The sequence below is a fragment of the Uloborus diversus genome, chromosome 4 (assembly GCF_026930045.1).
Source record: "Uloborus diversus isolate 005 chromosome 4, Udiv.v.3.1, whole genome shotgun sequence".
Lineage (NCBI taxonomy): Eukaryota > Metazoa > Arthropoda > Arachnida > Araneae > Uloboridae > Uloborus > Uloborus diversus.
In genome coordinates this window covers 45,097,287-45,111,378 of record NC_072734.1, presented here as the reverse complement: position 1 = coordinate 45,111,378, position 14,092 = coordinate 45,097,287, and the positions used below count along the sequence as shown (strand labels likewise).

Below are 14,092 nucleotides of genomic sequence, written 5' to 3'. Positions count from 1 at the left end.
TTGGGTTATTCTGAATAAATACATTGCGCATTTGCATGAAATAGACGTAGGATATGTAAGAATTATGATTCATAAAAAGAGTAATTTAAAATTGGACGACAAACATTGGACGTTCTTGGGAATTGGAATTTGTTGCATTTGGAGGATGTAAAATTAATTCTCTGAACAAAAAAAATAATGTAACCTCAACTCATGAAAGTACTCAATAAACTTCGGTAAAAAATATTTTAGAACTGAATAAAAAAAAAGTTTTGATGGAATTATTTTCTTCCTATTCATTTACTTTTTACAATTAGTATTCATTATTAATTAATGCCAGGTGAAAAATAATTATGTACAATAGAATAAAAGTTATTAAACTAGTTTGTTGATAATCATATCTTTAAAAAGTGAAAAAGTTGCTGAAAAAATGTCAGGTAATTAAAAGTGAGCAGCAAAAATTTTTAATTGGAAAAAAAATCAAATTCGTTTACAACAAATTTAAACAAATAATATGATGAACATATCAGTTAAAAATATGAGTTTCAGTTTTACATCAAATACAAAAAAAAAAAGCAATCAAACATTTTAGTCTGCAAGACGCTCATATGTGAAACACATTTTAAACGTTAAAATTCTATATGAAAATAGTTTTATTGTAATAATGATAAAGGTTATTAGAAATGACTACGTGACATCATTTAACATTTTTTAATTTTCTTTTTGAATCAAAAAACTCGGATTTTTTCATTCAGATTTTTTTAAACCTTGAAACATTCGTATATTAGGGTTGGTTGGGGGGTAGTGGGTCCCCCCCCCCTAAAACTGAAATAGGGATAAACAACTCTCTTCAAACTCTCTTCAACTCTTTCAAACTCTTTTCCACAGATCATGTTAAATTTCATCACAGTAATTGGTATAACATATATTTGGGATTCGTGAAATTTTTCTAAGTCATAGCACTTAGTCAAAAAAAAAAAAAAATTCTGATTTTTTTTTTTTTTTTTTTTTTTTTTTTTGCGAGTTTAAGCAACATTTTTCAAAGAAGTGTTTCCAGGTTAGTTTTTATTATTTTTTATGATAATTAATTTTTCACCTATAGTATAACTTAAAGTTCATACAGCAACAAGAATTTTTGAATAAAATATTAATAAGTGTTTAAGAGGAGGGGTCCCACTTACCCTGTACATTTTTGCTGTAAGTGGGTATTATACCCATCTACTAAGTGGGTATTATACCTACCCCCTCACAATGGGGTAATTGGGCTCCCCTATAATAATTAGGATTTCAAAATAAAGAGCAACTCTGATTAAGTATTTGTATTGGCGAAATACAAGACAACTATGACGAGTTAGTATTGGAATTGATAGTTGAGCTAAAAACTGCTAAAGCTGGTGATTATGTATTTGTGAAACGGACATGACAGAAAATCATTTCGATTTAAGTAGGTCTAATGTTGGAAAGTTGATGATACAAATTTAAAAAAAAAGTGTTGTATTTTCAAGAACGAATAGAAATAGTGACACTTTTTATTGGCATTGTGCAGATGATGTTGGGATAATTACTGAGGATGAAACGATGATGGTTCTTTTTTTTCTTAGCCAACTTTACAAAGACGCAGTCATTTAGTGTTTCCAATTTTTTTATTTAACTTATAGTTTTGGCAAATTTACTCAAATTGAGCTTAATCAACTGTATTCCGTTCATAAACACACCTTTATTCGTAAAAGTAAAATGTATGTCCCTATAGACTTTCAATAGAATTCACAAATGAAATTACTTTGTTTTTCGTTTTAAAATTTTCCGTGATACAGATTTCAAAGACAGTAAATATCTTATATAAATGGATGCATTAAAAAAAAAGATTCACACTAAAAATGTACATACTTTATCATGTAAGACCGCATTACCGCATTTTTAGATATGCTTTATTTAAATTTAAATTAAAGGGGGGGGGGGGACCCATTTACCCCTTACTCACGCCCGGCTCCTGGGGTAGGCGGCCGCCTAGGGTGGCAGATTTTAGGGGCAGCAAATTTCGAAGTATTAAAATCTGTTTCAGCGCCATAAGATTCACTGCTTCAAGGCTAAAAGTACAAATAATTTAGAGTGTGTATCAGTGCTTGGACATGCAAAGCATAGTTCGGAATATAACTAAAAATTCAATTTAGTTTTAGGGGCGGCAAATTGCGTGGTTTAAAAGTCTTTTGAAAATATTAACATCCGTTTCAATGATATAAGATGCACTACTTTATTAATGAAAAAGACAACTTAAAGTGTGTACCACAGCTTGGATATGCAAAACCCATGTTATTATTTTATATTATGATTATTATTATTCAATGGGGGTGATAGGGGTGCAGCACTAGTCAATATCTCCTAGGGCGACAGAACTACTAGAGCCGGCCCTGCCCTTACTGTGGGGTAAGTGGGAGCCCCATCCGATTTTTTAAAATATATAATCGTTAAGAATATTTAAAGCATTATTTTAGAAAATAATGAAGAATTTTTGTTTACTAATAATATGTAAGATAAAATAAGACAATAAGTTTAAAATTTTTTGCTTCAAAACTTTATGCATAAGATTTCAAAAACGAACTATTCTCAAAAGGAATCCCACTTACCCCAACCAACCATACTTTACATTTACAAACATAATATATTTCCCACATAATGGGGGAAACAGCAACTTTTTAGCTATTTTCATTTCATAGCAGTAGCTATGTTTGAATAATAGGTATAAGTAGACTAGTTTTAAACACAAATAATGCATGATTCAAAATAAATTTAGCGTTTAAAATTTAAAAAAAAGGTTCATAGAATTTTAATTTTGATCTTTTGGTGCAAGTCCAGAGGCATAGTCCATAATAAATTTTTATCATAAAATTTCTGTACATGTACATTGTGCATAGTAATTTACAATTTTTCCTTCAGTCTCTTCTCCCCTTTTTTCAAGCAGTTTTCAAGAAACAATTTCTCTTTTTTTAAACTGAAAACTCTCACACATGATGATAACAGTTTTACAATGACAATTAGAAATCCTTCAGAACAAATTTTGATTATCAACCACTAAGTTTCAACTCTAGCTGCTCTGCCCCCCCCCCCCCCTTCCCCAGCTACTACCACCAATCCTGCTTCATACCTTTTAGAAGATAAAAATCTTAAAATTTGGCAGTTTTCTATGTTTATCAGCTTAGAGTCGACAAAAGTTCTGAAATAGATTTAATTGGGGTGAGTAAGGCTATTTTTAAAACTTGATTATAAAGCAGTCTGAACTGATGAACCTTTCAGCTTACTCTTAAAATTAGCATTAGTTCTCTAAATATTCAATAAATTCTGAAGATTCATAAAAACGTTATAACGTTTAGACAAGATGCGATTTTGTTTTACGCTTTGCTTAATCAGGGGTGCCCCTCATCCTAAAGGGAAAGAGCACACCCCCCCTAAATGTCACGAAGTCCCCCCCCCTGATCAAGAGCTCCCCAAAATTGAGAAAAATACTCCTAAAAACACCCCCCACCCCTAAAAATTTCAATGGATCAGTCTGCGGCATGACCCCTTCCCTTCCCTTGGTGGGCACCCCTGGCTAAATGATAAGGTTTCCATCATTTTGTACATTTTTAGTGTAAAATACTGTGTTAAACAATTACTTTACTTAATAAGTTTACTTAATTACTTTACTTAAAGTCATGGTGTTATAAGAAAAAATGCAATTTTTTATATATACTTTTTTCCGAAGTGTAATTTTGGAATAAAAGCAATATTGCAAGAGTAATCTATATGTAGTTTAGCAAGTTGAAGTTAATATTGTATAATGCATGCACATTGAGAGCAATACATTCTAAAAATTCAAATTTAATTAATAAAAATAAAATCAAATGATTTTAATCAATGATTTTGTTAAAAAAATTTTCTTGATTTAAATCAACGGGTTTTTTTTTTTTTTTCTAAATTACTTAATTTAAATCATGATTTTAATCATAACTTAAATCAAACTGATTTAAATCAACGAACACTGCTCAATATAAGCGTGTACGGTTCCAAATTATGAACACATTGAGTACTAAAAAATGATAACATTAGGATTAAAAAAAATGGTGCTCATATTTTAATATCTTATTGTCAGTCAAGAACTTTTTTTTTAAACGTTTTTTTAAATTAGTCAAGTGCATGCTGGGCAAAGTGACATAGTTGAATTCGCTTACTTATTCACTCATTTTAGGTATTAATTTTTTAATTAATTAACAATTGCCTTATTCACCCCCAATTGATTTTATTTTAGAACTTGAGTCAACTTTGAGCTGATAAACATAGAAAATTGTCAAATTTTAAGAATTTATCTTGAAAAAAGTATAAAAGTTATCATTCTAGGAAATATAATAGTACCAATGTTTCCTAGAAGTACAGTTGAATGATTGGTGGTAGTAGCTGGGGAAAGGGGGGGGGGGATCCAGCTAGAGTTGAAACCTAGTGGTGACGAAATTTGTTCGCAAGGATTTCTAATTGTCATTGTAAAACTTCTATCATCATGTGTGACAGTTTTCTTTTAATAAAAAGAGAAAATTCTTTTTGAAAGCTGCGTGAAAAAGGGGAGAGAAGGGACTGGGGGAAAAATTCTAGATTGCTATGCACAATGTACAAACATTTTATGATAAAAGTTTGCTATGAACTATGCCTCTGAACTTGCACTGAAAGATCAATAATGATAATTGATATCTACAAATGTTTCAAGACTTAAAAAAAAATTGAATAAAAAATATTCGAATTTTTTGACTAAAAAAAATTAAAAAATCACATTCCCTGATGTTAAGTAGTCCTTTCTAACCTTTATCATTTTTCAATAAAACTATTTTCATATAGAATCTTAACATAGGAAATGTGTTTATTATATCAGAGTCTTGCAGAGTAAAATATTTGAGGGTTTTTGTCTGTAGTTGATGTGAAACTGAACCTCATATTTTTAACTGATATGATCATCATTAAATTTGTTGTAAACGAATTTGATTTTTTTTTTTTTTTTTTTTGAGCAATCACGATTGCTTATTGCTTTTATTTGACTGTTTTTTGGCGTTCCTGTGATTTTATTTTTCCACCAGCACCCTCTGCAGCACCACCGTCGACCGGCCACCTCACGATGCTGCTCCTATAGCGAAAACCGTCTCCAGGTTGCATCAATATCCTACACTTACACGCATGCATACACGCACGTTCACACACAAACATATACACACAACACACACATACATACACCTACACACACATACATACACTCAACCACATACACACATGCTTACACACACATACAAATAACCCCTACACACAAACACACATACCCCCCCCCCCCCCACATACACATAAACACACACGCCTACATACACACACACACTCGTCATTGCAAAAAACATAATTTGAATTCAAGAGGTCAAAATTCAAATTAATTTCATTTTTATCATTTTTTTTTTCATTCAAAAATTTTCGTTGTTCACTTTTAAATAACAGACATTTTTCAGCACCATTTTCATTTTTTAAAAATATGATTATCAACAAACTAGTTTAATAACTTTTATTGTATTGTAAGTAGTTATTTTTCACCTGGCATTAATTCATATGAATGCTAATTGTAAAAAGTAAATGAATAGAAAGAAAATAATTCTATTTTAATGCTTTTTTTTTCATTTCTAAAATACTTTTTTGCGAACTTGACTGAATACTTTCATCAGTTGAGGTTACATGAACTTTTTTGTTCAGAGGATTAATTTTACAACCTCCAAATGTAACAAATACCATAATTCCCAAGAACGTTCAATGTTTGTAATTTTTTCGTCCAACTTTAAATTACTGTTTTCATGAATCGTAGCTGTTAAATATATTAAGTCTATTTCATGTGAATGCGCAATGTACTTATTCAGAATAACACAAATGAAAAAAACCTTTAGTAATGCTACCTTATTCTTGTCTATTTGAATATTTTTACTATTACTAACAATTGCAGGCAATTTGAATTTTATCATGTTAAAATATTACTGAATTTGAAAATTTATTTATTCACCCATTCATACCAAGAGTAGCCAAAAATGATGCATTCTTCTTCTCTTTCCTTTATAAGATTGCACTATCTAATTTAAATAATCATGCACGTAAATGAAAAAGAATTTTTTTCATCTTTTTTTCCACCGTAAACAAAATTATTAGCCATTTTAATTATTCGAATATTTATGTTTTTGCTAATTATGAAGAACAAATGAATACTAAAAAAAAGAAAGGGAGAATCTCCATTAATAGGGGCTTTGCAACCTTATTCATATTATAATATTTTTTTATCGATACTCGTATATTTATTCACTAGATGGCAGCATGAACGATAAGAAAATCAAGTAGAAAAGCGAAGATATTGCACTATTTCACCCTGACGCTTTCAGAATCTTTCGGTCCCTAACCGAACGTTCGTATATTTGAGGTTTCATACTGAAGTTTTTGAATTGATATTTTTGTGATGCCTTTTCTAATGCGAGTGTTATTGTCCCGTCTATCTGTTAATGCTGGCTTCAATGGATTGTTGTTGTTTAATGCATTTCTTTTGATTCGTTCCTTTGGCAGTGTTCAAGGTAATCTTTTGTTTCAATGTGATGTACATGTTAGTCACGTTTTTCAAACAATGTTTATTGTGAACTAATAAAAGCATTATATTTTCGCCAGATATTATTATTCAAAATTTGTTTTCCTCGTTTAATTTTTGTTGTGTATTCCGAAATATTAACCAAGATAATACTGTCATATTCATAATTATTTTCTGGGTAATTGTTGGTAAAGTCATGCCTTACGTAGGATAAATATACGTAAGCGGTTGAGGAGACGTTATAACTTTACAAAGTATTCAAATTCATAGTAGTAGTGCTTATTTATGTATTTAAATCACAAAATTAAAACATTATTTTTGGAATTAAGTTTTTTTACTTGATGAATGGAATTTTTAAGGAATACACGTGGTGATGGGAAAAGTTAAAGACATTTTTAGTAAATTCTTCTTATCGAGTGCAATTTTTGTACCTTTTGTAAAAAATTGAATTAGATTATTTCAATGTATTGCTTCACAACGTAGAGCATTGTGTCCCATCCGATGACTTCCAAATTCCTAGAGATTCGTAAGGTGCATAAGAGGATTTGAAAATAATATTGAAATGGCGGAATTTTAAATCCAAGCGTGCCAGAAAAAAGCATTTGTCTTGACTCTGTGGCATAGTTCAAACTTCTGCTGTAAAATGGTTCCCAAAGCTCACTTAAGACCTCTGTGAACATAAACCTAGGTATATGTTGACAGATAGATATAAATTGAATGACTATGAGAATTATTGTCTATTGTGATAAATGCTATAAACATATACCGCCCAATACCCCTCTACCACATACTGCAGTCTCATTCATATTCAGGATCAGACCCGACGTAAGCGGGCGTGCAAGGCGTGCGCCGCACACCTGAGGAGCGCCGAAGGGGTGCCAAAGACAGTTTCAACTTGCTAAATCAAGGGAAACGAAATTAAAAAAATTAATTTGAATTTTTGGCATCTTGAATTCAAATTATGTTTTTCGCAATCACGAGCGTGTGTGTTTGTGTAGGCGCATGTGTATGGGTGCGTAAGTGTATGTATGCATGTGTGTGAGTGAGTGTTGTGTACGTGCGTGTGCCTGTAGGTGTTCATGTGTGTGTGTGTGTAGGCGTTCGTGCTTGTGTCTGTAGGCGTTCGTGCTTGTGTCTGTAGGCGTTCGTGTGTGCGTGTAGGCGTTCATGTGTGTGTGTGTGTGTGTAGGCGTTCGTGTGTGTGTGTGTGTAGGCGTTCGTGTGTGTGTGTGTAGGCGTTCGTGTGTGTGGGACATGGACGCCACCGCCCAGCAAAAGTGGATTTCGGGGGACAGTGCTCAGGACCAGCCGCGCCGCCGCCGGTGGACGGTGGTGCTGCAGGCCTGGTCCAAGCTGAAAAAGGCACGGACGCCAAAAACAGTCAAATGAGAACAATAAGCAATCGTGATTGCTCAAAAAAAAAAAAAAAAATCAGTTTTGACTTTCCAACAAATTTTGTTTGCTCAAAGCGACCCACCCACCCTCTCATAGGAGACCATTCAGTACAAGAAAATTTTATAATCGCAAGAAAGAGGGCTCTTTTAGCTTCACTCTTAGTACCACCTGTGGCCAGTGCTCAACAAAAAGCAGGCGGAAGAGAGTCTCATGACCTTTTGTGACCTTTTCCAAGCAGACCAGGTAGCCCTGTTGTTTTTGGAAGTATATCAAGACAAGAAGAAAAAATAAATGAAAAGGAACCCTCTAGGCTGGAGAGGGGCTCACGGTTTATTCACTGGCAGTGTAATAAAAACTTGTTCTGCTTGTGTTTTGTTCGGTCACTTTGTTCAGTGTTGCCGTCCCGTTGGGACATCAAGCCAAAAAGGCAGTCATGTACGGGATTGGGGTTTGAAGTTAAATGGCTGGTCTTATTGTAAAGACTTATGTGCTGATCATCCCAGCTCATTGGAGTCCAGGCGCCAGCCGGGGATTAGATAAAATGTGTTTCACAATTTCCAGAATTCTTTTTCATGTCTTTCGTGACAAAATACGGCCCGGATAAGCTTGAAGGGTTGGATAGAGGTATGCGTCTGAAAGGATTTCCCTGAGGTTCGGCATCTTTCGGCGGTCCATCCACGGTCCATTAAAAAAGTGGTGATGATCCGGGAACGTGACCTGAAAGTATTGATACTCATAATGCGAATGCTTTGGTAAGTCGTGGTCCTGTTCAGGTACATAATCACAACTTCCCCATCAATGACGCTGGTAGAAAATTTGCTGCCAATTATTACAACAGAAATCTTTCAAATGGCTAGAAAGTCAATAGAGATTAGCTTGTTTATTCCATTTTGAAAGATTCAGTGTACTGTTTCTGTTGTAAAATTTTTGGCACCAATTCAAGTAGTATTAGTGATGCAAAAGGCTTCTCAGATTGGCAGCATTTGTCATTAAATTTAAAAAGGCATGAAACAAGTGTTTCCCATAATCAAAACTTAAAATCCTGGTACAAATAAGATGTTAAAAACTAAGACAACCCTAAATCAAATGCAGCAACTGAGGCTATTAGATTCTGAAAAAAAGTATTGGTAAGATGTGCTAGAAAGAATAATTGCAGTCGTCAAATTTTTATCGCGGCAATGTTCAGCTCTTCGGGGTTCATCGAAAACATCGTTTGAACACAATAGGGCAGTTCTCAAAAGGTGGGAACAAAAAAGTTAACTTTGAGCAATTTCAAAAATTTTCGAATTTGACATCAATTTTGATTTTATTCTATAGTATGCATACCTAGAACACAATATATGAACATGAAAAGACAGCAGGTATTTGTAAAAATTGTTAATTAGCAAATTAAATCAGCAATCTGTAGGTAACAGATTTTGGACATTGCTTTCCTGTAGGTAACGGATTTTGGACATCATCATAACGTAAGTTTCATCATTTTTGACAATTGTTAATCTGATTTTTAACTTTTCCAATGAAAATTTTATTTATTACTTTTTAAATTTTGCAATTTAATAATAAAGAGGACATTAATGAAATACTTGAATGGCTATACATGCTGCTCCTTACATTTAATAAAGTTTTGGAATGATTTTGAAGAAATTGATGCAAAGTTAAAAAAAAGCTTCAAATTAAAAATAATACAATTGTAAAAAGTGACATCAGTTTTAATAATGAATATTTTTTCTAATGTCATAAGAATTAAAATGATGTCTAAAAAAATTATTGAAGAAAGAAATTCGTATTTCTATTTGGAGATCGTTAAATTATGTTTCCAAAAGAAAGAAGAGAAAAAGAATTCTAAAATAATAAAAGCGGGAAAAAAAAAACAAAATTGCTAGCGCAGGTGATAAATTCGCCAAAAGTGGTACAGCTGACGATAAACTACATTTGTCAGACTGGAATTCCCCTCTGGTAACCTTTAGCGTATCGTATACTGTGTTGTCGCCAATGTCGCCAGCGGAAGTTTGCTTGGCGATGTTAGCGCAAAATGGCTTTCGTTCGATCGTAGAAAGCCATGTTACTACTGTAATTTATGCATTGTTCAATGTGTAACGAATTAATTATGCAAAATACCAATGGATTAAAAAAGATAACATTATAATAACCTTTTTTATTGAGGTTAGAAGACAGTGGATCATCAAAAATTATGAATAAACGGACAGAATTATCGGCATCAAGATCGTAACGCCATTTGGACATCTCACATGTATGTTTAAGAAAAATCATTTTTCTTCTAAGATACTGCATAAAAGCTTATGAAAACACTTTTAAACAATTAAAAATTGATTCTGAGGATCGATAAATACCTTTAAAACAAAAACATATACTTAGTTCTCAAATAATAGCATTTTAAAGATCGCAACTTTTGGACATACATCAAATTTCAAAGTTACGTTTTTTTTAAATCGTTTACAAAGTAAATAATCTATCTTCATTTTTGTTATCTGTGTAAAATATTAACAAAAAGTTATTCAGTGTAAGATTCATACCTTTAATTTTTTTTTGAAACGTATGGAAATAATTAAAAAAAAATTTTTTTTAATGGTACATTTGCTCAGTTAACGTTTTGGTATGTCCAAAATTGTGCCTTTTAGCAAAGAAAATATTTTTTTAAGGGCATTTGAAGAGCATTTTTTCCATAATTTATGTCAATTCTTGTCTCTATACAGTATTATAGTTTAACTCAAAATTTTTGAGTTAATTAAAATGAAAGTTATTTGGTGTTGAAGCTTCAAAGTTGAGGTCTGTGTTTGTTCCCACCTTTTGAGAACTGCCCAATAATGGAAATTTTTTAAAAGCAATAGAAATGATTGCATCTTTTGATTCAATTATGCGGGAACACATTCTTAAGATTGAATCCTCTAGGTGGTCAGATTCAACTAGTATGGCTCATTATTTGGGAGAGGACATTCAAAATGAAATCATCGATTTACTCGGCAGGACAATAAAAAGTTATATTTTGGATAAAGTAAGAGAAGCGAAGTATTTTTCCATTATTTTAGACTGCACACCAGATGCAAGTCACACAGAGCAATTAACAATAATACTGAGACATGTTTGCTTAAATAATACAAACCAAAAAAATAGAGATATGCGAAAATTTCATAGGTTTTTGTTCTATAACCAGTTCTACTGGCGAGGGTCTGTTGGATTTTGTTTTAAAATTATTTTCAGAGTTAAAACTTTACATTCAAAATTTGCGTGGCCAAGGATATGATAATGGCTCTAATATGCGTGGAAAACATATTGGATTGCAAAAGAGAATTTTAGAAATTAGTAGTCGCGATTTTTTTGTTCCTTGTTCAGCTCATACTTTGAATTTGGTAGTCAATGATGCAGCAAGGATTTCGCACGGAACTATTAATTTCTTTGACTTGATCCAAGAACTTTGTTTTTTCTCTTTATCTACCAAAAGATGGTCCATTATTTGCAGACATTCAGCCGACATAAAACTCAAACCTTTAAGTGCTACGCGATGGTCAAGTAGAATTGATGCAATCAAACCTTTGCGTTATCACTTCGACAAAATATTTGATGCTCTGCTGGAGATATCAGAAAATTCTTCGGATTGGGACAGCACTACAACACACAAGATTATTCACAGCTTATTCACATGCTTATTCACATGCATTAAACATGCTAAATAATAAATTTATATGCTCAATTATTATTTAGTTCGATGTTTTAAACGAAATTAATTCATTAAGCAAGATGATGCAAAGCCCGTGCTTAAATACACAAATGTGTATAAATTTTTTTAAAAATTTAGTAGAAAAATTTGAGGAATGTCGAACAGATGAACAGTTTGAAGTAGTTTTAGAATAAGCTACCAAATTAACTTACAGAACTCAACATTGAAGCCGATTTTCCGACTGTAAAATCACTCCGTCCAAAACGAAAACCCAAACAATTTGAGTATAAACAACACGACGAAGTTCTGTTAGATCCTAAAACCAATTATAAAGTAGAGGTTTTTTTTTAGAATCTTTATCACACATTAATTTCTTTAAGAGGTCGATTTGAAGAACTACGAGCATTTGACGATGTGTTTGGCTTTTTCGGTTGCAAATTATTTAGCCACACAAAAGATGAATTACTAAAGCATTGTAATGATTTACATTCAAAACTAAAAGACGACTCAAGAAATGAAGCAGACATTGACGGCGTGGACTTATTTGATGAGATTAATGCTTTAAAACTACACTTTCCAGATAACGAGTCTAATGATCCACATACTCTTTTACAATATCTCTTTACAAACAAATTAATTTCAACTTTTCCCAATACGGCAACAGCATTAGGAATCTTATTAACTCTGTCACTTTCGTCATCAGGTGGATTTTTCCCCTTCATCAGGTGAAAAATCTTTCTCGAAGTTAAAAATCATAAAAAATTGTTTAAGATCAACTACAGGGTTCGTACGCCCTTGAAAAACCTTGAAAAGTGCTTGAAAAAAAAAGTTCATTTTCAAGTGCTTGAAAACCTTGAAAAAGTTTTAAAATCTTGAAAAAGTTTCTTGGTGCTTAAATTCTTTCAAAAATCATCGGATTGTGCTTAAAACCTTTAATAAAGTATTTTACTAATGCTATTTTCTGAACATGCGTTAGATTTGCAACATCGCGAAAAATCGCTTCCCTGTTTGGGAATTCAATCCTTTTCCATCTTGTAAATATTTTGAAGTTTTTTACAATCGGAAGCTATTTTGACGTATAGTACCTCAGATTAGTTTATTTTTTGTTTCATTTCCATGTTTAAAAAAGGAATTATTTTGTAAACCATAACAACATTAAACTGTCCCGAATTTCGCGAAAAATTTCTCTGTTTTTTGAAATTTCAATCTTTTTACATCCTGCAAATATTTAAATATTTTGGCTAATCGATTGTTATTTTCGCATATACTACCTCAGATTAGCATATTTTATGTTTAGTTTTAGTAAAATATTAATAAATTTGTTTTATGGAAAACATGCCAACGTTGAACTTACTCAGACTTCGCGGAAAATTGCTTCTCGTGTTTGAAATTTGAATTTTTTTGCATCTTCCAAATATTTAAATATTTTGGCTAATCAGATGTTATTTTCATACATGCTACCTTAGATTATGTTTAATTTTATGATGCATTTTATGTTTAATTTTAGCAAAAAATTAATGAATTTATTTTATGGGAAACCTGCCAGCATTGAACTTGATTTGTGACAATTTGCTTCTCTTGTTTGAGGTTTCAACCCTTTTGCAACTTGTAAATATTTTTATATTTTCTGGCAATTAGAAATTATTTTGACGCATGCTACATAAGATTAGCTTGTTTATATTATTTTTAATATCTAAAAAGTTAATTATTTTTGTTTTGTTTAATTACATATACAAGGTGTGGCTAGAAAAAAACTGAACTGATGCTATAAAAAAAATTTTATTTTCCATTATTTACAATTTGATGTTATCTCCGTCAATGTACTCTCCTCCTCGGTCTATACACCGCTCCATACGAATTTTCCACTGTTCATAGCAATGCTGCAGATCATTTTCGGTAAGTCCATACATTACTTCCGTCGCTTTTTCTTTTACTGCTTCAACACTCTCAAATCTAGTTCCTTTCAAAGCTGACTTGACTTTAGGGAAAAGAAAAAAATCACAGGGGGCCAAATCAGGTGAGTAGGGTGGATGGTCTAAGATGGGAATGTTGTGATTGGCTAAAAACGTCTTCACTGACAATGCATTGTGAGCTGGGGCATTGTCTTGGTGCAGGATCCATGTCTTTTTTTTCTCCACAAATCGTTCCGTTTTCTCCGTACTCGCTCACGTAGGGTAGTCAGGATGCTAATGTAGTAATGCTGATTCACTGTTTGTCCCTCTGGTACCCAATCAATGTGTACAATCCCTTTGACATCAAAAAAAAAAAAACAATCATCATTGCCTTGAATTTCGATTTTGACATTCCGTGCTTTTTTTTTTGTCGTGGAGAATCAGGAGATTTCCAATGCATCGACTGGCGTTTGGTTTCGGGATCGTAAGTAAAAAACCACGATTCATCACAAGTAATAACATTTTGTAAAAAGG

At 32.3% G+C, this 14,092-nt stretch overlaps 1 protein-coding gene across 1 annotated transcript in view; it reads left to right on the top strand.

Moving 5' to 3' along the window:
- The first annotated feature begins 6,482 nt into the window (after window positions 1-6,482).
- The window catches only part of LOC129220086 (uncharacterized), a 32,474-nt gene continuing 24,864 nt past the window's right edge, over window positions 6,483-14,092 (top strand). Inside the window, exon 1 of the mRNA XM_054854425.1 lies at window positions 6,483-6,584. Within this exon, the coding sequence (XP_054710400.1) occupies window positions 6,485-6,584 (100 nt within the window). The 5' untranslated portion in view covers window positions 6,483-6,484. The remainder of the gene's footprint in view (window positions 6,585-14,092) is intronic.